Source organism: Dermacentor variabilis, chromosome 5 (assembly GCF_050947875.1).
Source record: "Dermacentor variabilis isolate Ectoservices chromosome 5, ASM5094787v1, whole genome shotgun sequence".
Classification (NCBI taxonomy): domain Eukaryota; kingdom Metazoa; phylum Arthropoda; class Arachnida; order Ixodida; family Ixodidae; genus Dermacentor; species Dermacentor variabilis.
This window is the reverse complement of record NC_134572.1, coordinates 25,127,653-25,154,344: the sequence shown is the minus strand read 5'-3', so window position 1 is coordinate 25,154,344 and position 26,692 is coordinate 25,127,653. Positions and strand designations below refer to the sequence as shown.

The 26,692-nt window shown below is 45.5% G+C and overlaps 1 protein-coding gene across 5 annotated transcripts in view; it reads left to right on the top strand.

Moving 5' to 3' along the window:
- LOC142582361 (fibroblast growth factor 1-like) overlaps positions 1-25,936 on the top strand; it is a 57,295-nt gene extending 31,359 nt beyond the window's left edge. For 2 of the 5 annotated variants that reach the window (XM_075691989.1, XM_075691994.1), the window contains exons 2-5: positions 10,979-11,285; positions 13,657-13,770; positions 21,194-21,297; positions 22,355-25,936. In XM_075691989.1, coding sequence (XP_075548104.1) covers positions 10,979-11,285; positions 13,657-13,770; positions 21,194-21,297; positions 22,355-22,552 — 723 coding nt within the window. In that variant the 3' untranslated portion in view covers positions 22,553-25,936. The remainder of the gene's footprint in view (positions 1-10,978; positions 11,286-13,656; positions 13,771-21,193; positions 21,298-22,354) is intronic. The other 3 variants (XM_075691990.1, XM_075691991.1, XM_075691993.1) reach the window with 3 other exon arrangements.
- Positions 25,937-26,692: the final 756 nt, after the last annotated feature.

Sequence of the window (26,692 nt, the reverse complement as noted above, 5' to 3'; positions counted from 1 at the left end):
CGGTCAGAGATCTCTGCATGGGAAGCGCCGTCGGTGAGAAGCCGGCAAGAGCCCACGTGCGAAGGTGGCTAACGGCGACCGCAATGGTCATGGTCTTCTCGGTGCGCGCCAGTGATGAACTGTGGCCTACCGGGCGTCGAGCATCATTCGCTGAAGCTGCTGCTCTTCTCCGCCCTGGTCCTCCTCCACGCATGCGACTTCGCCTCGCCAAAGGTAACCGGAACGTACGTGATGCGCCGCGGTTGCCTTGCGGAGGGAGTGCGCTGCGCGGAAGTCAACGGGTGAGGGTAGCTCCGTCAAGAAGGCGGTTCGCGGTTCGCGATCTTCCTTTCCCTCCTGGCACGGTATGTTTGATCGATCATTTTGGGGACCATCGCTTTTAGTACGCGTTCATTGGTTGAACATGTTGACCAGGCTGCCCGTCGCTCCAGTGAGATGCCGCCGCGATGGACGGACGTCACGAAAAAGTGAAAGTATCGCCGAAAGTGATAGATCGAGAATACGGCCTCCAGCCATAACACATGATGACACATCAAGAACTTGCTGTGGTACCGTAGATAGCTGACCTCAGCTGAGATCGCTGTGGAACTTCACAAAGACCCAATTCCGTCGATAAAAAATATGTCGAACCGGATCGTAGCGTTTGCGGGCTCAAGTGGTTGAGTGTTGCTTTCTTGGGTGCATCGTTCTTGCACAATTGTGAGAAGGCCCTGCTCATTACTTTTGTTTCCACGAGCCCGTTGACGTTCGTCGGGCGTTACTATGTGCCGTCGACATCGAAAAGTATCCACTATCCAGTTTTTGACCATAAGCCTGCCGGAAGCGTACCTGAGTGGAGACGTTACTTATATGAAGCCTATATTCAACTACACCAACAAGTCCGACTGGGTGCATATTTTGGAAAAAAGTGAACTATACTGTCAAATGGAGGTCTCATGGAAAAAGGGAAGACGCGACCAGAAATTTGGTTCAAATTTTTAACTTGGGTACAGTACACGGGAACCTTACCACCAATCAATCAATATTTATTTATTTGCATTCATTCATTTACAAAACCGAATGCTGGGACAAGAACTAAGAGGTGCTTGTTCGCAGGTTCACGAAGTTCTCGCTCCTCAGGTAGACGCCCTAACCAGCGCAACCACATCAGCAAGTGCGTGTATTTTTACTGGAAAGTTTAAAACCGCTACTCAGGTCTTGTTCTCTCAAGGGTCATGTATACACTAAGGTGTTTCAAATACTTTCTTTTGTCTGTCAGCTACGAACTAGAAGACCAAGATTGTCTGCATGCCAAGCTACATAGAATCTGAGAGGTGCGCTGGACACGTAGTGTAATATGCGCTGTGAAAAATGCAAAGATAAACCGAAAGACCCAACAATTATCTTCCAAATATGCGTAATATGCTTCTCGACCTCAGGAACATGTTAAGCATGTTGATCTCGACGGGCTTTCTTTCTGAAGCAGACAAACATCATTACGTCTAGGATGCATGCTGAAATCCAGGGGAGAATTGTTACCAAAAGGATTGCCTACATAACGCTTGTTCCAAAATTTTGGGGCTGCGTTCTGTTGCGGAGTTTCGTTTGGCATATTATAAGCTATCATTTTATTGACAAACGTTCGAATTTTAACAGTGCTGCTTACTTTTTTAGTAAATATTTTAACTGATATTCTCACAGCTGAGACGAAGAAATTTTAGGTGCGTTTTATATCTCTAAATGTAGCCTATAAATTATTATAAAAGAATGTCCATGGAGATACCCAAAATCAAGAGAGAAATACAAAGAAAAAGTGAGAGAGGGTATACGGAGAATTGATTATCCGGTTTGATATCCTGCTCAGGAGTAGTAAAAGGAAGAATGGCGGGAAAAGTGAGAGGAAGAGGTAAAGCATAATTCACACAGGCTGGTGGATTTCAAATTTAAGGTAATGCAGCGGCATGACCTTCAGATGTGATGATGAGTAACGTAAATGCTGTATAATTATATATCATGGCATAGGCTGATCGTTCGACTGCACACATAGGAGTGTGATCATCTCTGCCTATGGTAATGGGGGCCTATTTCTTGTATTGTGGGCAAGATAGAGTTAATCCGAGTCTCGACAACACGTCATCATTTGGTTCTAGCGTAAACATTTTATTTCTTAATGTCTGCTTTAGCACGTACTTTGTCTTGCCTGCTGTTTCGACCCGTTCCAACATAAGTAAAATGGTTGTTACACGATATTACTACATGCTTGCACCTGTCCTACCACCTCGCGAGTGCTGTCAAGTTCCGCGTTTCGTCCCACGTATGTGGTCATTCATGCTGTTCGGATATGCGGCAATCTCTTAAGGGGTGACGTGATTCTCTTTCTGCCCCTGAACGCGACCACTTGACGACGAGGAACCATACGAAGTGATAAACCATTATAACGAAGCAATGCGTGCATTCGGTGCTATTGCGCTTACTGCACGGAAAGCTTTCAAGTCTTGGAGCGCTAAAAGCTTGTGGACGCTGTTCTCAAGATTATGCGATATGTAGAGCAAATCATCATGCGTCCACCGATGTGAGGTTTGTCTTCTCAACGCTCACGCATGTAACTTATAACGACGTGCGTTGCTGGATGAGTTTGCACGTATTGACAGACCATGAATGGAGCAGAGTTTTGACAGGGGCAGGGAAGGACACAGGGCGGATGCGCACTTCATTGTAACTTTTCCCCAGTGCAAGATAGCCAACCGGGCTCAGCCCTGGTTAACCTCCCTGCATTTAGTTTATCATTTTCTTTTTCTCTCTCATTACAACTGATGTTTATTGAAACCGGCCCGCCATAGGAAACATACTTCCTGGTTGTTAAACATGCGCGCATTGAATACAAGTGTCTACCAGATGCATTCAGAAAAGCCTATTGATTATATTGAATTTAGTTTTCCTAAGCAAAAAGCATGTGCGCTGACACAACTTTCACAAATCAGGCGAATAAAGTGCGCGCCTTTATAGCAGCTCGCGCGCGAGAAGGTTATTAATCTCGCCGAGCTATAGCACCAGCCGAACGAAGACTTGCACGAGTATACTCCTCCTCGCAATGTGCAGGCAAGCGTCCTGTATTTCTTGTGGTTAAATTAAGCTCTCGCAACCTGTCATCAACACATCAGCCCGTCTGCCTGATACATTTCTTGCCACGTGATTGAGGAATGCGATACACATCCCGTATGTAGCGTATACGTTTGGCAGCGGTGCGTCCCGAAATTATGTCGTTTCTGAAAGGACACTAAATAAGAACTTTAACTTAAGCTATAGTGGCTTACTACGCTTCTGTAGTTGCGAAATTATTTCGGTAAAAATGCCGTAATCCAGCAAAAATCCCAAAATAATTGACAGGTGGTGACGCAAGCTTGAAATTCCTGCATCATCTCCCTGTGATGTCAGATTATGGCAATGTCTGCTGGGTTCTAGCTAAATGTTTATGATAATAATAAAGAAAGAAATGATTATTTGAAAGTAAACAAGATTTCACCCGGTACCTTTTGTTGACTGTACCTGCTAAAAAGAGTCTGATGCATGGAAAACGCCGTGACGTGGGTCACTTTACACAGACTTAATTGGCAGAGCAGTTTCGACAATATTGTAGGGCAAGCTTGGCGTTCATTTTCACCGCTAGCAATTGCCGTTTTTGCTGTCAAAAATTGCAAATATGGTTTTAGAATATAACTTTTCGATTCATTATAAGCTTAGCAGTTGATATTGAATCGCATGCATTTTACCTCGTTTGCGTGAGTGTGACAGTTAATTGGGTGCTATTCGTAAAACACTTGGCATCGTTGTCTGTCTGGGTCACGCAGAGTTTTAGTTGTCGACAGGCCACAAAACAAGCACACGTCTCTGCATTATATTTACTTATTTCTTGGGTGCAATTTCTGCTTATTTATTTGACAACCAAATGTTATAAAAAAGGCGGCAAGCAAAGTTGTCAAACTTTTCAAACTCATAAAATCAATCAACCAATGAAATATTCATTCACCTCTTCCAATGGTGAGGTGAGCATACGATGATGCTTTTTCATTTGTTCCTGTCAAACGAGACAAAATAAAAAAATAAGCCTTTACTGAACAATTCGGACCGAGAAACAAGATATGTTTGCAAAATATAAGTGAGTACATGGCTGCTGTAATACTCTTAGACTTGCTGAACAATTTGAAAGTTTTTAAGAATACACATCCATGTGAGGGGAATCTATGTGCCCTCTACACAAAGTTGGTAATTTACAGAGAGGTTTCTATAGCGTTCGCAATTTTGATTTTGTATTCAAGTGAGTGGAAAGATGGGTGTGTTGGTGATACGCAAATAAACGTACGACGTGGGAGCACTATACGGCGGAATAACTATCGGCGAAAAGCTAAGCTTTCTTCGACAAGTGCGTTGACGGTCGCATGCGTGTAGAGTTCGCAAATTTGCGCTGTTCCCGCGATTATCATTTGACGTGCGCAGTGCCTCATATTTGCTCTATTGCAGATCGTTTGCGTATAGCACATAAATATCGCAATTAGGTGATCGTCAAGATGATCTGAGATGATCATGATTATACACAGATGAAAACGAGGACGTGTGCTAAAAAAGCGCTCGCAATATACAGGGTGTTCAGCGAACACTTTCAAAAATCTTTTAAGAGTTGCCTGTGGCAGATCTCACATTTCTAGTTCATGAGCTGGCCTACTAGAAGCGGCGGGCAATACTTGCGCAAAGAAATTGAGATGCAAATTTGACTAATTAATAAACATTCATTAATTAAGTTCTTAACTAATTACATTATGGCCCATATTGCAATTTACAAATTCTAGCTGTGGAGCTCGCAAGGCGGATCCACTTGGAAGGAATTTTCAAGATGATACCAGTTTCGAGATATAAATTCCCGAACTTTGCGGAGAAATGCATTGGCGTTCCAGTTAATTTGCTAAAAAAAACGTCGTTTCATGCACTGGAGCACACAATTGAAACGCCAATGTATTTCTCAGCAAAGTTCGAGAATTTATATCTCGAAACTGCTGCCGTCCTGAGAACTCCTTGCAAGTGGATCCGCCTTGCGAAGCCCACTGCTAGAATTCGTAAATTTCAATATGGGTCATAAGATAATTAGCTAAAAACCTATTTAGCGAATTCTTGTTAATTAGTCAATTTTCCATTTCAATTTTTAGTGCACGTAGTGTCCGCCACTTCGAGTAGACCGGCTCATAGAATAGAATTGAGCTCTCTGTCATAGGCAACCTTTAAAATAATTTGAAAGTGTTCGCTGAAACACCCTGTATATAAGAAGAAGGGGTGTTGACGCAGGAGTGGAAAGAATTTTCGTTAATAAACTGACGTTTCGGCAGTGGGCCAGGCCTTCGTCCGACCAGGCCCACGGCCGAAACGTCAGTTTAATGAAAAAAACTACTTTCACTTGTGCGTCAACACACCTATACTTCCCGGATCCGCGGCGAATATATATATATATATATATATATATATATATATATATATATATATATATATATATATATATATATATATATATATATATATATGCATTTATTTTGCACGTCTATTTTAATGCATTTGATGTAAGACAGCATACTGTAACAAGCCACTATAGATTAAGTTAAACGTCTTATTTAGTATCCTTTCGGAAACGACATAATTTCGAGACGTGGCGCTGTCAAACGTATACATACATACGGTGTATTTAAACTATATGCTGTTTAAAGTTATTAATGAGTGCGCCTAATCGTAACGACTCGTATGTCTGGTCTCCTGTCCGTCTTGCACTCCATACGGCTACACTTCTTAGTTTTCGTAACCGTGTACAAGTTTCACTCGAGTTAGGCGTCCCTTAATAGATCTAGCGCTGTACCATATAATGAGGGCTATGCTATAGCTGGTAGTGAAGCTCAGTTAATAATAATATTTGGGGTTTTACGTGCCAAAACCACGTTCTGGTTATGAGGCACGCCGTAGTGGAGGACTCCGGAAATTTTGACCACCTGGGGTTCTTTAACGTGCACCTAAATCTAAGCACACGGGTGTTTTCGCATTTCGCCCCCATCGAAATGCGGCCGCCGTGGCCGGGATTCGATCCCGCGACCTCGTGCTCAGCAGCCCAACACCATAGCCACTGAGCAACCACGGCGGGTGTGAAGCTCAGTTGTTCGCAGCTGAATCAGTGTGACTGTTACGTCACATATATTCGTTCAGCCTACTTGCAGTAACACAAAAGCTATGTTTGACACGACGAGCTCCTATCTCAACGCAGCTACGATCTCATCACAAGTTACTCTATAGCTACTATACTCAGCCAATACATACTCACGATTTATTCCACGTTTTCTGCCTATCAGCTAATCTTTAGGTTTTAAGACACATATTTTGAGAATTCTCCGAGCGCAGCAAAGAAGATAACTTGGCTCTCCATAAACTTCAGGGGAAGCGAGCACCCACAGCAGTTGCTCTGGTACAATCTCCGGCGGCTTCCTTGAAAGGCAAATACCTTCATGAGAAAGAAAGAAATCACGAGAGAGGAGGACGTGTGTGCCGATCTGCCAGATTTTGCTATGCCTGCCCATCGGGGCGTTTGTGTTTTCCCGTTTACTTTATCTGTGTGACTTCGTTTCTTACAGACTGTGCGCTTTTTTACTTGCTACTGTGGACGTTTCGATGTTTCTTGAAACGCCTCTCCAAACCTGCTCTCTTTCTGGCCTTCGTGACTTTTTGTATTTGTTTGTTTGTTTTGCTCACCGGGAAACGAACAAGCATAATAAAAATCAGCGCCGAGTGCGGACAGATGTCGTAAAATAAGGGCTCATGTGAACCGCTTAGCGATTCCCAAGGAACTACGAGGGATATGTCAAACCCTGATTATTTGCCCCAGCCACCGCTTTGTATTTAAACTGTATGCCGTTTAAGATAATTAATGAACGCGCTTAATCGTAACGACTCGTAATTTTCGCAACCAGTACGTGACCTGACTTTTAGCCGAGATCGCGGGTGAGACGCTGCGTGGCGCCTGTAGACCTTATATATAGTCTTCTTTCTTTTATTGATTCTCACTCATCCGTATGCGTCACGGGGTTAAGCATTTATCTGATTGCACGTTATAGTCAACTCACGTAGTAAGAGCACTCACTGCTCAATAACTACCGCACGAAACTCGTATGCGATAGTATGCGCGTGTGTGTGTGGTCGGATCAATCGTGCGAATCGCATTCAATCGCGTTGAGAGCGCAAGGAATGCTTCATTGACTCTCTGCCTTCTGCGAGTATACAGATGCAGTTATTTTGCAAGACAGTCCAGTAAAGCCAATGTATAACGAACTGCAATACGTTTTAACATTCATTCGGCATGTTCATAAGTTCAATACAGGAGGGTCTTATAAGAGTGTGCGGAGGGGAGGAAGTGAGAAAGATAGGAGTGAAACGGTCTTGTCGTAAATGGCTTGCTTATACACTTTAACAGAGTTAGATTGCACAAATCAGTACAGGCGCCACAGCGTATAGCGTCGGCAACGTTTGCTAACGTTGGCGATTATGATGGTCTCTGTTGGCATTGTCTTCGAAACGGGGTGGCGACAAATCGCCACGTAGCCTGCTTGAGCTAATCCGGCATTGTATATATGCACAGCAGTTTAGTATTTTGACTCATTCACTTATTTCTAGCGTCGTCTATGAAGTAACTTGTGCGCGCCTTTTTTTTTTTGCGGATATTGCTTAATGCACGTGTGCATCGTAAAACGGAAGGCAAACAAACAAAACTACCAGCACTGGATCCTTGGTACTGGCGAGACAGGTACTGATATCGGCTTCAACTTTGTTCTGGACCTTGCCTCTGTACTTTCGATTTCGCGAACCTTTACGACCTTACTTCGTCCCCGACCTCGCTTTCCGAGATCGACGACCAGGTGGCTGTGAGAGTGCGGCGTCAATTAAGACGGCGATAGCCGCCCGCACTGAACGAGTGTCCACTGTCAACCCGCCATGGGCACCACACCGAGGTACCCTTCGTACTAAGCCACGTTGACGCGTTCCTTCAATATATGCGGCTTCAGGGCTACTCTAAGTTCTGCCTTAAATTTACGTGCAAGCTCCTTAGAGTTGCACCACGTATACTTGGACCTTGGAAGCAGCACTGGCAGTGCTTTGGGCGCCTTGTGAAGGCTCTCTCAGCCTCCTTCGGAGACATGGACTTCGGCCAGACACTCCAGTTATAATTATCACTGTGTGTGCTTGTGCATGTTGTGCGCGTATGTATTGTTTATGAATGCGTGATTTAATATAGAGAAATCATGCGTACAGTCACAGCGGCTGCTATCTGGCGTTCTGCTATTGACCACCAGGTTGCGAAATCGAGTCCCCGCCGCGGTGGCCGCATTTCTATGGAGGCTGAAATGCGAGACTTTAATTTAATCCAAAGCTTGCCACATTCAGTGTTCCACATACCCTGCAGCGCTAACATCTGAAGGTAAACTACAAACGTTAATAGTCGAAAAAAAAATCTAGTTTTCAGCTGTGCATATAGGCTTAGAATACGGTGTGCAAATGTTCGAAGTATCGAATCGAAAACTTTTGTTTCAAATAGAAGCACTTCATTCGAGAATTTATTGTCCGATACCTCCTAATATTATATCGTGCCCGAACGCACGTGGCGATAATGCTTACTATTGCTTTCTGCTTGCTATAGAATGTGTTCGGTGCACGTGGCCCACCGGCTACTTCAAGTGCTCGCTCAGGAAGGCAACCAGCATCTCTGATAAACTTTCGCTTTTTGTTCACTTAGAGTCTGCTAAGTGCAATGTGCTTATCATTAGTGTTGGATACATTTAAGGAAATGAGGACTTTAGAAACAGTATTCCCCACCGCGTTCTTCTTTTTCTTCAAATGAAAATGAGCAGTGCTGCTCAATTGGACCAACGATTACGTGAAAGAGCGCTTGGAAAACAGAAAACAAAACAAAAAATAACGATGTGAAGTTTAAGAGGAAGCTTTAGCTCGGGCCCATCTCCGATGCGGCCTCTTCAAGTACATATAAAACGCAAAAACGCTTTTTTGAGATAACCTCAGAGCCGATCGTAATTTTTTTTTTTTTGCATGTGAAAGGGAAAGTTAAATTCTAGTGAGTGCTGGAAGCAGGGCCTGTATTTTTTTATAAAGCTTTTTGGAAATTTGAAAGCTCAAAAAAAAAAAAAAACAGAAGCACTAAGTTTACAGATAAATAACTCTGCATCAAGAACAGATATCGCGGTTCTGTAAATGGCATCCACTATATCATTGAAAGCGGACAAGTTTGATATGTCATTTTATATCTTATGTGAATTTGTTACGTTGTGCACAAGGGTTCTGCAAAAGCTGTATTACCATATTACTAACTTTTTTGAGATTCATGTGTAACATATCAATTTTGTCCACTTTAGATGTACTATTAGATGCAATTCACATAATTGTAATATAGTTTTTCATTGTTGAGTTAGAGTTCTAAACCTGATAGTGCCGTCTTCTGAAAATTTTTGATTTTCGCCAATTTTTAATACAAAAATTAACAACCTAAATCAAAAATTCGAAAGCAACAGTCACTAGATTTTAAGGTTTTCCTTTAAATGCAAGAAACCTCGTCAAATTTGGTTCAGCGGTTGCCGAGAGAAAATCGAATTCTCCTTTTACATGTATTTAGATAGGCGCACCCGAGCTAAAGCTTCCTCTTAAGTGCGCACCTTTACCCGTATATCAGAACTAAGCGTGCGACCGCCTGGAATATTATAAATTTTGTCTCCTGCGGTGGCAAGCCGGCAACAGGCAGAGACCCATCGGATACCTGGCACGTTTCCCAGCGGCCTCTCGCTTTCGGCGAAGGGCACGTGATGGATGGAGCGCGCTTCCTATCGGTTTATCGGCATTTTCGCATGCGTGCCCTTTTTTTTTTCGAAACGTTCCGGCAGCGCCGGGGGAACAATTTTCTCATCTTACTTTCACCTCTCGGCGCAGACTTATTTAAAGCGCTAGAACCCGCGCATTCGCAGCTATTGAACAGACTATTTGAAGCGCGGCTGGATAATGCGTACCTGTGCGACGACTCTTACAGATTATTAGACATAGGTGGTTCGGGACAAAGTGATGTTTACATAGCCCATAGCATACATAGCAAACTTTAGGGCTTTTTGGCAACCATACTTTGGAAACACCGCAGCGTATAAAACATTGACTCAAAAAGAAACACGAAAAACACCACGGAACGCGCTCAAACCGCAGCGCCGTAGTGGTGAGTGCGCACCACGAATTTCAATGTGTATACTCGTATTCACGCCGCTTCTACGCATAAATAGCTCTGGGGACTTTCTTGTTTGAGTCAGAGACTCAAACAAGAATGTAACAACATTCTTCTTTTTCACTGAACAGCTAACTAGTCTCGAGCGGGAGTTGTCGAAATTCATGACTTCACGAGCAGCCGGTGCGGGAACTTCCAAGTGGTGTCGTCCTCGTCTTTTCTGGCTTTTACGGAGCCTCAACCGACGGCAAGACCGACCTTCTCTGGTCTTCGAGAAGCGTAGTGTACCAGTCAAGCTAACTTGACTTAAAGGGACATTAAAGAAAAAGAAAAAGCCCTCATCGCATTCTCAAGGAACCAAATACTCAACCTAGCAGGATTCAGATAACTTTTCTTGTGCAAAAGCTGCCTATATATAGAACAAAAATACTTTCAACTCCTTGATGTCACACACGACGCACTTTCCCTGCGCATTTATCGCGATGCTCTAAAATTGGTATTTCTTCACTTATTTTCTGCGCTAGTACCCTAGCAATTAGTTGAATATAGAGTTTCAAAAGGGCAAGCGATCACTCCAAACTACTTTAGCGTCGCTCTTTGGCACCCGTTTAACGACTACGCTCAAGCAACGGCGGATTGTTGCTCTGGCACGCTGCTGCGACACACAGTGCCTTTTGTACGCTAACGCGTTCACCGGGCGCTACGCAGGAGGCTGACCTGGCGCGCGAGGCTTCGACCGAACCGTCGACGGGCGATCCGGCGGCCAGCGACGGCGTCCCCGATGGCTCCCCTCGTGCTTGCGGCTCGCGCTGGTCGCCGGCTCGGCTGGTGGGCGAGGCGAGCGCCATCTGGAGCAACATGGCTCGCTTCCGACCCGCCTTCCTGGGCGGCCGGGACGACAACCTACCGGACCACCTGGGGCCCGTCAAGCAGCTGTTTTGCCGCACGGGACACAACCTGGCCGTCTTCCCCGCCGGCACGGTGTACGGCACGCGGGAGGCGTACAATCGATACGGTACGCGTCTCAACACTCTCTTCCTGCCACCTTGCAAGTGAGCGACAGCGTTGGCGCGGGCCAGTTCGTGCATATCGGAGTCGAAATAGCGTGAAAGAGCGGTACAAAGTAACAGCACAAACAACAAAGCGTTGACCCAGTGGCTCGAACCCTGAGCTACAGGGTCAGCGCTTCGAGCCTCTGTAATGCGAGCCTCGAAGTACATCAGCCGATCTCGCCGTCTTGATGCGGCGCTTATGTCGTTCGCAAGTGAATAGTGCAAGTGAACCCGCGGTCTAGCAGCGTGCAAAAACAGGATGAGAAAGAAATTGTTTAACGAAGCTGAATATATATTTGCCACGCTACGCATAGCCCTTGCTATAGTTCAGATGGAAGTGATTGAAATTATATGGCTCCCCTGTACGCTCGGCCCTTCGAGCCGGCAGCTGTCCTCTGTCCTTCCTGCTGCCTGTGTTATCGTTTACCGCATTTAACTCGTCGCCATGCCGTTTTGCTCAAGTGTGTAACCATTGCTGCTTCAGGATGTCGCTACATGGATATCAAATCACTTGCAATTTACCATGAGAAACAAAGAAAACGTCATCCTCTCTTGCCTATAGTTCTTGATCAGAGAAATGAACCATTGTGAGAATAGCGTCCGGCTGTAGCCTCCAGTAGCTGCACAATTGCAGCCCGTGTATGCTCCGTAAGTAACAACGCTAAGATTTGTGAGCAATCCGAGAGAGTTTTTCTGACCCTTTATGCAGGGTCATGCAGGAATATCATGCACGCGACATACCACTCCCGACATACCATTTCTTAGTTCAAAATCTTATAACATAACCAATAGAAGAACAGACAATTTGCTAATCAATACGTTGTAGTTCTTGTGACAAGTTTGTTCAGCGGTCCATAGCTGTTTGGTAAAGTCACATATCCTGCAAATTCTCGTCATCTGTTCGTTGTCCAGTCTTTTGTGTGCATTCCCTTTGTACCCACCGTTGCCTTAATCACCTGTGTATTCTTCACGTTCGCTCAAGTTTCGCTTTGCTTGTGCTACCGCCCATTTTTTTCCTTGTTGATGCACACAAAAGTGTACATGTCTCTGTGTTATGTCACTGTCTTATATTATTGTGACCCTCCAATCAGTATTCATTCGGTGTTTGTTATCGTTGTTGGTATCACGTTGTCAAAGCAGCACGGACGCTATATGATACGAATTCATCAGGGCACGGAGAAGGGAGAGAGAAGACAATTTCGGAAGTTACCTGCATTTAGACGCTGATGATAAATACTAGCAACAATTCCAAAAACGAGACACCATTTGTCAACTATGTGATGCTGCTTTTGAACGCGCTAACTTAGTGAGCGCCGTCCCGTCTGACCTCTGGTGCAGGTGATTCGAATCTTGTCAGGGAATGTGCATCGGCGTGCGCGTCCTCGCTCTCATTCTCCTCTCCCCTTCCTAACGAGTTTGTTCTGTGGCTAAAGTGTATTTGTTAGCAATGTATAATATGTCTCGGCACTGTATGCTTTGGGAGGGCGCCAGCTAACGCAGCTGTTACGATTACATGTCTAGTACATATTCATAGCGCTGCCCACAGAAACCGGTCTGCTGGTTGAGCGCAGAATCATGCAAGCACAGTAATAAGTTTCTGGTGGCATATCAGTGACTGCCATGTTGATCGGAGAAGAAGGTCTACCTTTCTTTGTGTGCTAAATGTACTGGCCTCACTAACTGGCATTGCACATTAATGCACAGCCAAACCAAGAAGAAAGCCTTTCTCTCACCTCGTTTCTAAACGACTCCACTTGTCAAGTGTCGAGAAACTGGGGTATGGTCCGCTTATTTTTTTTTTTTCGCATTCCCCGACTCATTCCATAAGCTTTCCATTTGTCCACCTTCTGTGTGCCTTTGTTCCCGCTATTTCTACAACAAGGTCTGTCACGTTTCCGTTTCTGACGTCATTTTACGACGTCATACGTCGTTGTTGTCGCTGACGCCCTACGACGACACAATAGTGTCGATAAATGTGCTGTTTTTCCATCAGTGTCCGTTCTTGTCCGCTTTGTCTACATGCTCTGTGCCCTTGACACCCCATGTCTTTCAGTAGTTGATTCGCTTAAACGGCTTATGTCCGCAATAATCGCTTCCTCTTCATCGCTTCCATTTCTGTTTTCATCGCCTTAACGTCCCTCGTCACTCTTTTCGCTTCTGCGAGCACCATATGCTGTACTGTCCTCATCACCTGTTTTGCCCCCAAAAGCTCGACACATCGTCCCACGTACCCCTCGTCAGGTGAATACGTAGCTTCCGGTCTGACGGCGTTTGCCCTTTGTCTGTTTGTTTCTTCGGTCCTCCTACCCCGTGACGTGTTCGCCGGCAACGAAGAAGAAGCGGCAGAAGGCGTCGAACTAGAGGAACGGGGCGAAGCCGGCGATGTCGACGAGGACATGGAGCCCGCCGGCGTTGTCCAGGGTACACAGGAGCACTTCGCTGAAAACGGTACAGGCTCTGTTCGAGGAAATGCGGAACTATTTGATATTGTATGAGGCAGAATAGAAGAGACCGAAAGTGTGGCTTTAAAATTACCTCATGATGAGAACGGAGAGCATTCTGTCCACCGAGGCCAGACAATGAGAAAGAAGTAATACAAATAATAATAAAAACTAAAGTGCAGCAACTTACGCAACTGCGCATTTGAAAATAATAAAGAGCTTGGTTACGCATTTGTATGTGCAGCTGTAGAATGAACTGTGGTATTCACTGTCTGCAAAAACGTGGATCAGCACAAATACAGCGCGAATACCGTTACCATAAATCAATATCAGAAGTTCTTGTGCCAGATTAGCGTATATAATGTGCCGTACGTTTTGCCGAAAGCGCCCCTCTGAGTGTTGTCAATAAGACTTAAGGATCGGTTTCATCTGCCTAAAAAGAAGAAACAATATAAAATAACAATATCAAAGAAACAACATAAAATACAACGCGTACTAACGTTTGAGGCATTTGTGAGCTTCGTAAGTGCTTACATCTATGCAGGGCACTTAAATAACCTGGTATACGAGCAACGTGGGGCTCTGGTAGAATATACGTAAAGACATTGTAAAAAGAAATATAGAGTTTCGAATTTGACAACCAGTGACAGCATGCATCGGTCACGTATCTCGCGTGACCGTATCTGCTGAGACGATCTCCAAACCTTCTGCCATGCGCCAAGCGAGAAAGCTTGCCCAGCCGCGATTACCGTCGAGAGTACGGCGGCGACGCTTCCGGCTGTCAGGTTTCTTTGTTATGTGGCCTATCGCCAGGAAGGTGCGTGGTGACGATGAACCAGTGTAGCGCGCACGCATTCTTTTCGCCTTTTACACTGTCCGCGGTATGTGGCAATTAACGTTTGTGGATTTCACGTATAAGGTGCAACTTCTGGTCGGGCCCGCCTGATTCGTGCAGGCCTGATAGCGGCCCGCATGAAGGTCACGTCTCTGCGGGCCACCGTGGAAATATGCGCTCTCGCGTCACGGTTCACACGCGGACGCCGGGTCACAGCACTTTCTCTTGCCTCGGCGCGCGAAGGTGTCGCGAAACGGAGTTCTGTGTCGCAGAGTGTCTCAGCTGTGCGTGAACTTCTCCGTAAACATTGGTCGGGGTCCGGAGAGCTGCTATACTGTCGGCGGTGGCTCGCAGCATCACCCGCTGTGTTCGCACGCCGCGCACGCCTTTGCGTGGGGGTGTATACGTTTCCAACGTAATTCGAGCCATTGTTCACGCGCAACCTTTCACACGCCCAGCGAATTACCTGAGCGATACGCGGTCAGCCGTTGCGTTATTACATTTTACATGTAAAGCTCCTATAGGCCTACAAGGAAATCAGTACTGCGGTCACAGGTTTCCTCGGCACGTGTACCTCCAGGCTAAAGCGTAGGCTGTTGCTCGAGGTGCACTGCTTGTTTACTTCGGTGACCTCATAGGTGGCGGATATCTAGGGATCGGGTGTCCTTTGTCTATCCGCCGCATATGCGAGTCGCCAGTGCATATATCTTTTGCATTAGAGTTATCAAAGTAAATATGTATAAGGTTACAACTTTTATGTGTTGTTCAAGCAGCGAGTAACTTTCCGCGGAGAGAGCACAGAAATCCCCGCACAATCATGCAGATTTTTTTTTCATCTTTTTTTATGCGAAGTAGTTGGTGGGTGGGTTTTTTGGTCGTTGCGCTCTTGTTTTCACAAGCGTGTTTGCACTACCACTTCTTGGCTCATGAATCTAACTTGTTGCTCTGATGCCTTGTATAAGCAACAATGAATTCAAAGGCATAATGCTTTCAGAAAGGCAATTTGTCCATAGGCATTCTGGGCACTCTGCGCTTTGTAAATATGCGGAAGAAATATTTGGACAAAGATACCAGAGAGAGACTGAGTAACAACGAAACTTGTGCGAAGTAGCTTTATACTATGTGACTGATAGAAGCAACTGGTCATGTGGTGTAGATGTCCACCCATCGATATTGTTTCTTAGCAAGCATCGCAGGGTACTCGTGGCGTCTACAGGGCTTTTACAGAAAGTTAAAAGTGGTGTGTAGCCTTTCGATTGAATGTACTAACACAGTTCTTTGGAAACCTGCGGAAGGTGTGCAAGAACGCGCCAACGTTTCCCCCTAAATCATAACGAGCATCCGGCCGCAAAGCGAAAGCCGCAGTTGAGAATAGAAACTACAGATGATACCTTTGTGGCTGGTGTAACCAGCATGGCATATTAGTTGTGGAATTGTCACGCACTGCACTCATCGAGGCATCACAGCCTGTTAAAAGTTGGACTACACTCAAGCCGGCCCTGACTATCATCTGTGGATCTATGGTCCGCACCGTAGATCGTTGTTAGATTTCATCGAACATAATCAACCGTACTTGTACTTATAACTTGTAAGTACCAAACGTTTAATTTCGCAGGCCAAGCTTTCGAATAAAGAAAAGACTAGCATAGTCAAATGTTCACATATACTTCCGGGTACGTGTCCAAGGGAAATATTTCATAATTAATTTTTTCGCGATGTTTAATGAGAACAGGTTGAAAAGAGTTCGATGTGCGGTATACTGATGATAATATACTTTCAGCTGTAGTGGAAAGGTAATGACAGAAATGTAACAGTACCCGTTGTTGTGCGAGAAGAAACAATGGGAGGGTCGGGGGAGGAGAGGACCGATCGTGCCCGATTTTCGTTAGTCACAATCATACGAAATAACAAATGATGAAGTCAGAGAATGCATAGGGGATGTTCTGTTTAATTTGCATGTAGAAATAATAAGGTGAAATGAAATAAACAGACGAAGGGATATAACTTGCCTCAGCTGTGGCCAAAGTAACACCTCCCCGCCAAGTTCTATATTTGTCCACTTTAATTTTCCCTTGCCTTATTATTTCTACATTTCAATTAAGCATAATCGTTCATTTCATAAACTTCCACTGTGCTTTCTCTGACTTTATTAAGGAGAGACAGCAGTCGCGGATGCTCGTGTCTTACGTCCCGCCACGCACCTGCTGGTCCGCACTGTCCTCCCTCGGCCCTTCAGTTTGCGGGCAGTTACACGAATTAACCGCGAACAAGCAGGCCACCCTCACGGCATCTATAATTAGCAGCACACGAAGATAAACGACCACGGCTGGAGACTCGAAGGCTTGGTGCCAGCAACAACGACAACCATATTTGCCTAGCCTTCTGACTAAACAGTCGCGAACGCGCCAAAACGTTTGCGTTAGTCCTGAAGCTCTGGCGCGATGTTTCTTTTTTGCGCCGCGCCGAAGCGGCCGCTTCACGGCATGCTGGCGTCTACTTTGGTTTTGCATACATGCGGTTTCTTGCGTACGTAAGGGGAGGGTACCTTCGTGCTGATAACAACATAGCCTTAATCTGGTAGTAATGGCAAATTTATTTATTTATTTATTTATTTATTTATTTATTTATTTATTTATTTATTTACTTATTTATTTATTTAATACATACTGCATACCAATCTGGTCCAAGCAGGACGGGCAATACAATATACAGAGTATCTGTTTCACACAAAAGGAGAACAACAACAACAAGAAAAGAAGCATGGTAGTACCAGAGGAAAGAACACAAAAAGGCATAAACATCTAGTCATATAGTGCGTCATAAGGTTCTGTTAGGCTATTCCAGTCGGACACAGAATGCGGAAAAAAGGAAAACTTATAGATGTCTGTCCTTGCGAAATAAGGGTTTAGAAAGTGTGTTTCGTAATGTCGCGTAGGTCTTGTGGCCAAAGGGGAAAGAAACTGCGTCTGATCAATAACCAGTTTACCGTTAAGAAGTAAGTTTAAGAAATTCAAACGACATTTTTTCTTCTCAATTCAAGTAGCTCAATGTTGTTAGCTTTCATGAGCTCAGAAGGAGAATCAGTATACCTGAATTTGGAATAGATAAACCTGACAGCTTTTCGCTGAATCCTTTCTAACTTCTTAATGTTAAGTTTAGTATAAGGATCCCAAACAAATATTCAAGCTTAGGTCGAATGAATGTGAAATAACTAAGAAGTTTGACATTAGGAGGAGAATTACGAAGTTTATGTCTTAAGTAACAAAGTTTGGGGAAAGCTGAAGAGCAAATTTTATCAATGTGCAGATTCCAAGATAGGTTATTAGTGATTGTCACTCCTAGGTACTTGTAACTGGTAACCTGTTTCAAAGGATGAGATGTCAGGTTATAAATATATTTTAGAGGAGTTTTCTTAAGCGTTACACTAAGATAAACAGTTTTATCGGTGTTAACAGTCATGCCAAAATCTGTGCACCACTTAGATACATTAATGAGATTAGAATTCAACTCAACCTGATCATGTACACCTCTGATATCACGAAATAAGGCAACATCATCTGCAAATAACCTATTTTTAGTTCCAGGAGTAATTACGGAGACAATGTCATTCATATATAAAGGAAACAGCAAGGGTCCCAGAACACTTCCTTGAGGCACACCTGATGTTACAGGAAGACTGCAGGAATCAAAACCGTAAATTGAAACAAACTGCGTTTGGTTATGTAAGTAATCGGAAACCCAAGAGACCAAAATGTCGGGAAGGTTAATAATATTTATTAAATGTTGTCATCGAGCCAATATAGCCATCACTCCCGGTTCAACCTAGCGAGTTAGGTCACGGATTCTTTCGTCTGAATCTCTCTAGGGCTGACACAGAGGACTGAGTTGAGGAGGTTTCATGTATAGAGTTTAGAAAATAGTTCACTGCAAGCATCTGCAGAATTGATTAAATGCCTGGTTAAAGGTCATTTTCTTCATCCATATGTGCTCAGCCTTTTTATAGACAACAAATGTCACTTCATACCGCTCTCCGAAATGTCAAGCACGCCTCAGCGACCTCTTCCGCCGACAAAATAGCCCGACAAAGGAGACGCAGAGAGACAGAATGGCGCATTCGATTTCCAGTTTTTTTTTTCGTTTTGTATAAACCTGTAAATATTACCGGAGACATTTGTGTCATCGGATGCTCTGCAAATTGTTCACTTTCGAATTATCAAGGTGATTGCAAAGCGTAATAACTTGAGGTAAAGTGCGCGCATTGCAACGACAAAGGAGTCTGGAAAACATGCTTGTGCCTCTGGCTACTGTCAGGGGTGTACTTACTAGCGCCTGTCCCCGGTATTGTTTATTCTTGATTATCATTGTTGCCGCCTGTATATGAGTGGCGCTCAACGACATATATCAAGAGAGAAAAAAAGAAAGGAAAAGAAAGAAAACGCAGGGACTCGTCCAGTTTGCTACACCGCATATGGAGATAGAACGGGGTAGTTAAAAAGAGAAATCGCGAGTCTAGATCAATCACACGCACTATGCGAGCTGCAGCGGATCTACAGTCGAGCACTCAAGTACGTCGCCTGCATGTACTGTATCAGAAGAGCAGGTGTGGCTTTTTGGTCTGATGGGCAGTGAGGCCGGACTCCAAGGACCTCAACTTCGATAAAAGGTCGATCGTCCAGTCTACACTCAAGGCACACTGGGGATCCTGGCGGTGTTTGTCGAAGCGGTAACAGTGGCATATCTTCATTTAGCGCACATGGGTGAGTCAGCTATTCCAATCCGATAGCTGTACGAGTTAGTATACCATAGCTGGCACAGCAGCGTGCCGACCCATAGCCGACACAGCACTGTTTAGTCATGCCGTTAAAGATTTGGTGATAACTGGAATTGCAATGATGGATCGAGTCTGTATAAGTGATGCGTGGAGTTCCGGAGTATTCCAGTGACTCACGCGATATTACGCGCGAGATAGCAAAGCTCTCTTGCAGCGTCTACTCTTGATAAGTGTATGTGCTCCAGCGGGGGCACATCGGGTAGCGTCATCGGCGAAGTGGTTATCAGCGATGACACAATGTCACGGCACCCACTGAAAGATAACGAGCCGCTTCCTCCACACGAAAATGCAAATCACTACACTCGAGCATCCCGTAAATAACGGTATTCATTTATAATCCGGCCTTCCATGCATCCGTCAATAACTTGTGCTTTTTCTGTGTCTCTCTGTTCTTCTCGGTCCGCTTACGTTTTTCCAGGTTTTAGACGCGGTTCTGTCCTTATAACGCTCACTAACCACAGCAGCGGCATACAAAACGCTGTTATCAGCGGCGAATACTGTTCGAGTGCGGACCTTTCTGTATTTTCTTGCGCGCAGTGCAGCAATGCGGGGACGAGCTTCCCGTGACACCGGCATCAACAGCTCGCAACGACGTAGGCAGCGGAAACAGATCTCCACTTTCTAAAGCTGTTTAATTAATTACTTCACGGTATATATTTCAGTCTAGGTTGTAGCTAGTGAGTATGCAAGGCATATCGACTTACAACAAATTCTCAGGACTTCACGAGTTTCTATATATTATTTCGAAGTGTTCAACGAAATGCATTGGCGTTTCAATTTAAGAAAACTCTGTTTCATGCATTGAAGCACAAAGGTATCTGGAACACCAATTCATTTTGATGAACGCTGAAAATTAATATCTCGAAAGTGGTGCAGTCCTGAGAATATTTTCTAAGTCGATATGCCTTGCATACTCACTGGTTACAATACCTACAGATCGAAATATGCGCCGTAATGCAATTATTAATCAAGTTAATTAGTGTGATTATGTTGATTAGTCAATTAAGCATTTTGATTCCTCCTGGAAATAATGGCCGCCTCACCTAATAATTTATATCAAGAGTTGTAATTGCGATATCTAGGCACTTTAAAAAATTTGGTGCAGCTGAAAAAAAAAAACGCCCTGTATTTTGCAAATTGCCATTCTAAAAGCCATAGCCGACAAAGTAAGGTGGCATTACATCGGTGGAGCCTTGGTGGGATGGGAAGGCGGATCAATGAGGCCAGGCGGTGCAGTCGAATGTTTTGAATATTTGGTGTGCTCCACATGGAGAACGCGATGTCTCGGGCTAGCGCGCCAAACATTCTAGCTACATTTTCTGAGTGTCTCTATACTAACATGCACCAAAGTTCTTTTTTTTAATTCTATACACGGATACAATCAGCTGTTAATCGTTAGTGTCAGCCGAAGAAGCCTCCTGTAGTCTTTTTTTTTCTCATCTGTCTTATCTGATGAGAATAAGTAGCCAACTTTACAACAACAGTTAACATAAAAATTAGATTATTGCCATCGCGGCTAATATCCCCGGAGACCCGAAAGCAGATCAGGTACCTGATCGTCTTTCAAGTAGGTTTTTATCACCAAGTGGTATATGTTTCGAATGCGAAAAAGCTATTTTTCGCTGCCCCGTAGAAATGGAACATATAACAATGTGCGTGTCTACGACACGTTATGTGCGGCCGCATTGTTCTCACTTCACGCTCAAATTGCTCATTGGTCAGCGAGCTCTGTCTGAGCTGCCGTGCGTTTCTTGAAATTCGCAGCGATTCTGGAGCTTCTGTCGCACGACATTGGGCAAGTGCGGATCCGCGGCGTCGAGACAGGACTGTTCGTCTGCATGGACGCCGAAGGCAGAGTATACGCCAAGGTAAATAAGCGGACGTGATTCCGTTAGAAGTCTTCTGTGCGTTTCCACGCGTGCACGCAGTCGGCGAGGGCTGTACTTTTGCGCACCCTTCGCTATACACCGAAAGGGATAAAGAAAACAAGGAAGCTCGGCTGGGAAGCCATCCCTTTCCCTGCTGTCAGCGATCCTGTCTCTGTCTGGATGTCTGAACGTGTTTCTTTGTGGAGGCCTGTTTGGCTTGGCAGCAAACTAGAGATTATTTAGATAAGTTTTGGTCGCCAAGTTTAACCATCCAAGTGTTTTTTTTTCTTTTTTTTATAGCTCTCAGGCAGCATGCATTACTGAAGTTAATGTGCTCGCTAAAATCACCTGTCGCTTTGGCACGTACATAGCTACATCTATAGCTAGTTCAATTAAATCATAGGCTTTCACGTTTTGAAAGGTCGCTGTGCATGTAGACGAACCCCGAATAAAGTTCAACCAGCTGGGATACGCAAGCGTTATACATGCGGCACGCGAGCGTTTTCCCGTTTCGTCCTTATTCGTATGCGGCCGCAGCGAGGAATGGAGCCCGCCACCTCGTGCGCCAGTGCACGTCACCATAGCCACTAAGCCCCAGTAGAGGGCAGAAAAATAAATAATTGATTTATTCGTGTGAGTGAGTCAATAAGTCACATTTGTAGCGAATTTGCTTCAGTATAATCGCAACAAAAGGCTTTCAAGCGCTTGCTATTAAAGCGGCAGGACAATCTGAAAATGTGTAGTTAGAACTGGTCCGAAATGGAAGGGAAATTAACACCTGCTGAACTCTTCTGTGCATGAAACATGAACGTAAAAAGAAAATCCACAGTTCGGACATCCTTGCGCAAATATTAATAGACCAACCACCCTTCTCGTAATGAAGATGATTGTGTGCGCCTTCAGGGACATTAATCCCCATCCTTCAGTCACTATCATTTTAAGAAAAGAGGGTATAGTTTCTGGCTCGAAGTGTGGGATATATCCTGATGCACGCGCGTCTACTTTTCTTTTCTTTTTTTTCTCTCTCTCTCCTTCTCTCTATGTTGCGCTGTTCCAGAAGAACCGGATGGACGAAGAGGGCATCTTCTACGAGATGTACGAGAGCGGCTACAACCTCTACCTGAGCAAGCTGAACAAGGACAAAGGCTGGTACCTGGGCATCAAGAAGTCGGGCGTGCCCAAGCCGGGACCACGCACGGCGCGCGGGCAGAAGGCCGTCCAGTTCCTCCCCAGGGCTGCCAAGCCGCGCTCCTAGTCTTCTGCTCCTGCAGTGATGACGCTTCGACGACAGCCAGCGATGTTTATGCACCAACGTCGAAGGAGCCAGGAAACGGTTAACGAGACATCTGGCACCAGGCACGCCCCCCCGTGGTGGGCGTTCGTACATGCGCGCGTGCATGCGTGCGACGCGCATGGGTCTGTCAGTGTCCAAAGTGAGGACGTGGGCTTCCACAGACGAAACTGAACGCGAAAGAGGTGCTAGAGACGAAGGGCAACCGCGGTTGACCGAGCTCACCTAGGGGCTCCTCTCGCAGTATTCCAGAGACCGAGAACCTGAACTGCCTCCAGAGTTTCTACACAGAGCGACTTGTCTTAACCGCTCAGAGGTTGGTCGAGGCTTTGCGCTTTCACCTTCAGAGCAGCTAAAGATGCAACAAGGTGTGAAAGAAAGACAGGCAGGCGCATCCTGGAAAAAAATGTGGAGCGAATACAAGCAGGGACACTTTTTCTGCTCTCTATAGGAAGCGACTTCCCAGCATCCCCAGGGAAATATTATTGACTGCCTCACTCGCAGTTTCCTCCGTACTAGAGATTGACAGACAATCACGAAACAGGGGCAGATATGGCTGTCACTGCCCAAGATGGAAATATCCTGTTCCTAAAAGATATTACGTTAGGAGCGCACCTACAGAGAAAGAAAAATAGAATCGGGAAGTACTTGGAGGATTGAAAACAGCTGGAAAAAATATGCGAATGTTTCAGAAAGAAAAGAAGAGAACAGGGCGCCACTTCCGTCATTCTGGCCTAGAACAGGCTAGAATGACGCCAGTCGTTTGACGTAGACATTTCGAACAGAAAGCTTCGCTTTCTTCACCGAAAAGAGGACAAACCAGATGCTCTCATTGGGTTATCTTATCAGATTAAGCTAAGCTAGTACAATCTGACTGCCAGTTCTCACTTTAGGTCGCTTCTCGATGTCTTCTACAGAAACGGATTTGAGTTTTTGCGGTGCAGACGGTCCTTCAAAAAAACGGTGTCACATACTGCCGATGAATTTTTCGCAAGGCGAAAGTCATGTTCAAAAGGGATCAAAAAGTGTCAATTTCACGCAAAAGGGCAAAAAGTAATCGAGATCACGAAGATGGTGGTCGCCTTCGTCTTTCATACTCTTCTGCGTTCGGTTTCAAAGATCAGAGTGCCCAGTTTTGCCCACCCGCCCGAACAGTTAATTTTGACGTCAGAACTACATGAATGCTCTATTTCATCGGCCATATTTGGTGTTGTGAAAGGCTTCGCATCAGTAGTGGTTGTGCCGCAGCTAGCACTGCAGCCTCCGTTGTCACTTGAAAGGGATAACTTTTTTACAAACGTTTTTGAGAACGGTAGTCGACACAATATTCGCTGTGTACTATAGCACCGTGCACAGTAGATACGCGCGAATGGGCCCTGAATATATTTTAATTGTGGGTGCGGCGGCAGGAGTCTGTTTTAAGTAGAAGTAAATAGTATACGTAGCGCTTAACGTGTTTGAGTGGTCGTCGTACTCGTTTTGCGTACCCGTTGCGTGAAAACCGGCAAAAGAAATATGGCGTTCGCTTTCACGAACGCGGTTGCAGTGAAAGGGGTAGCTGCAGGTACGAGCCAGTTTTATTGTTTTCGAAGGGGGTCCATGTTCACGAAGCTCCTCTAACACAAGTGCCCTCCATGATCCGTCATCGCTGCGGCGTTCGTCTCGTGTAACGCCGATCGCTGTCGCGAGTGGCTGACTCCCGAACGCTGGCCAATGAGGTAACGCCCTTGCTTAAGAGTTTTGTGAGAGAAAGCCCAGATTTATAGGTTAGAACGTGACGTAGCAGCGTCCCCGTAACTATTGCGTTGAGTGTTCCTAGCGTAACTAGACGTTATATGTTCACGGTTGTGGATAAGTGGTTGTGACCGATCCAAACTTGCAGATATGCCCCCAAGCCAAAGATTCAACCACCGGTTTGGGTCGCTGCGTCTTCTGTATTACTTGACCTCGTGTCATTGCTAAAATACCGCGATTACACATGAATATAGATAAGCGCCGATAAGCCAGTGACAGCCTTTAAGGGCCTGAATCTAATGAGCAGTAATCTAAACGAAGTCATGAGACCTGGACCCCTTACCTAGGAGTGCCTGAAAACCTTCGAGAACACGTGTACCTCTATATATGGCACTTTTACGAGATCTATTACAGCAAAAGCACACTTGAAACGCCAGTTGTAATATTGTGTTCCTTGCCGAAAGAAGTTCTGAGCGAACTCCGCTGGGCAAACGAATAGCTCGGTGGAGTCAGTTCACTCTCTCTGTATCAACGTTCCATGCGACAAGCGGCTGGCTGGTTTCGGCAACATTCGACGGGACAAAGCAACACACTACACATGAGGCCACAAAATGCAGCAGCTGTCCACGCGACTTCCTGCGGAATGAGAAATGCTGATTGAGGCCCTTCGTTGACACTGGCGAAGCTGACGTAAAGGCGAGGACACGGCCCTGCTTTACCCCGGCGTCCAGTTTCATTCGTCGTTTCTACGACAAAAAGCCTGTCGTCCTCTGCCTGGACGGACGCCTCGTTGCCGGCATGTCGACAGCGACAGAACTCCGTGCTGTTGGCATTCGACCAGAACCGTGTCACGGGTTCATTCTCAACTACCTTGCCGCCTAGAAGAAAAACAGTGGCCTCCGCTTGGTCGGGAAGAAAAGCTATAAAGTTTTAACCGGAAGTACATGCACCTGTTAATGTTGTGGTTTTGCCAGAATACCGACATGCAGCACGAAACAGCTGCGCTACTGGCGACCACCTTGTCGGATTGCGTTTAACTAAAACAGGCGGAACTCTTGTTGCAATGCGCGACTTACTCTATACTTACCCTACTTCTCTACCGGCGCAAGGGTCCGCAGCGACGTCAGCCGCCAAGCAGTTCATGCGCCTGTCTGTGCAACATATTGGTTTGCTTATAGGCGCTATTATGCGCACATTATGAGCGTGCGTGTAGTTCTCGACTCATCTCCCCGCTGCACAGACCATCCGCATTTCGTATGTGCCTTCTGCAGTGAGCATTTCGTGCTGTTTTTTTTTTTTCGCGTCTGCGACTGCACTTCGTATAGTTTCTGTCATCATCATCATTCAATCTTTTCATATGCAAATCATCTGGCTCTGCGTCCGCACCGCATTGCGGGTTGCGCCTCAATTGGTCGCTTGTGATGGGAGTAGTCGTCTAGCTAGCGCCACCCGTCGAACCTTGTTCAGCCTCTTGCAAACAAGGCCAAAGTACGCAGCGCCACGTGTGTATGTCGCAACTTGTGCATTTTGGGTATGTGTGTGTGTGTGAACGCTGCGAAAAAGTCAGGAAAGTAAAACAGAAAAGAAGAAGTCGAAGTGGAGGTTGGATGGTGGCGGGGGAGGGGGGGGGGCTTTTTCGTCTCATCAGGCCGTTTTTCAACCCGGATGGCGGCTCGCGCATCGTTTCCTCTGCCGAGTTCCTAGACACACTTCCTCGGATGCTATACATAGCGTCCTACGCACGAGATGGGGGAACGGACCAGCAGTTGACGTCTCTTCGAGCCCGTGACTGAACGAACGTACGCACACAGCTGCAAAAGATGGCTCTCTGCCAGCTCTGTGTCTCCTGGGCAACGTTTTTTCCATTCGTCCTTTTTTGGTTTTGTTGCGTCTGAGCTGGAATGGCAAGCACTGAGGGAAAAATCGAAAGGAAGCCTTCGGGCGCATCCCAGTCCCGTTCGGAAGTCTCCTCTATATCGTTCGTCTAGGCTGCATAGGAAAGACAGTGAGCTGTGCACACTTTCACCTTCCGAAGTTTCCCGAGCTTCTGGCTATGTATTCATTGCTAACGATGTCCGGACAATGCAGTGACAGTGGCGGGCAGGAACAGAAACCCTTTACCGCTCTTCCGCACTCGTGTACTCTGTCTACAGACGCTTGTTCGTACTTACACACTCTTCATCTTTCCGTCCCCTTTTCCCTTTCCCCAGTGTAGGGTAGCGAACCGGGCTCAGTCCTGGTTAACCTCCCTACCTTTCATTTATAATTTGCTCTCTCTCTCTCTACGCACTATCCGAAGATCAACCATGCGGCTTCGTTTGCGGCAGCGTGCAAAGAGAACTAGAGCGTGGACAAGCGATAATTAGAAGT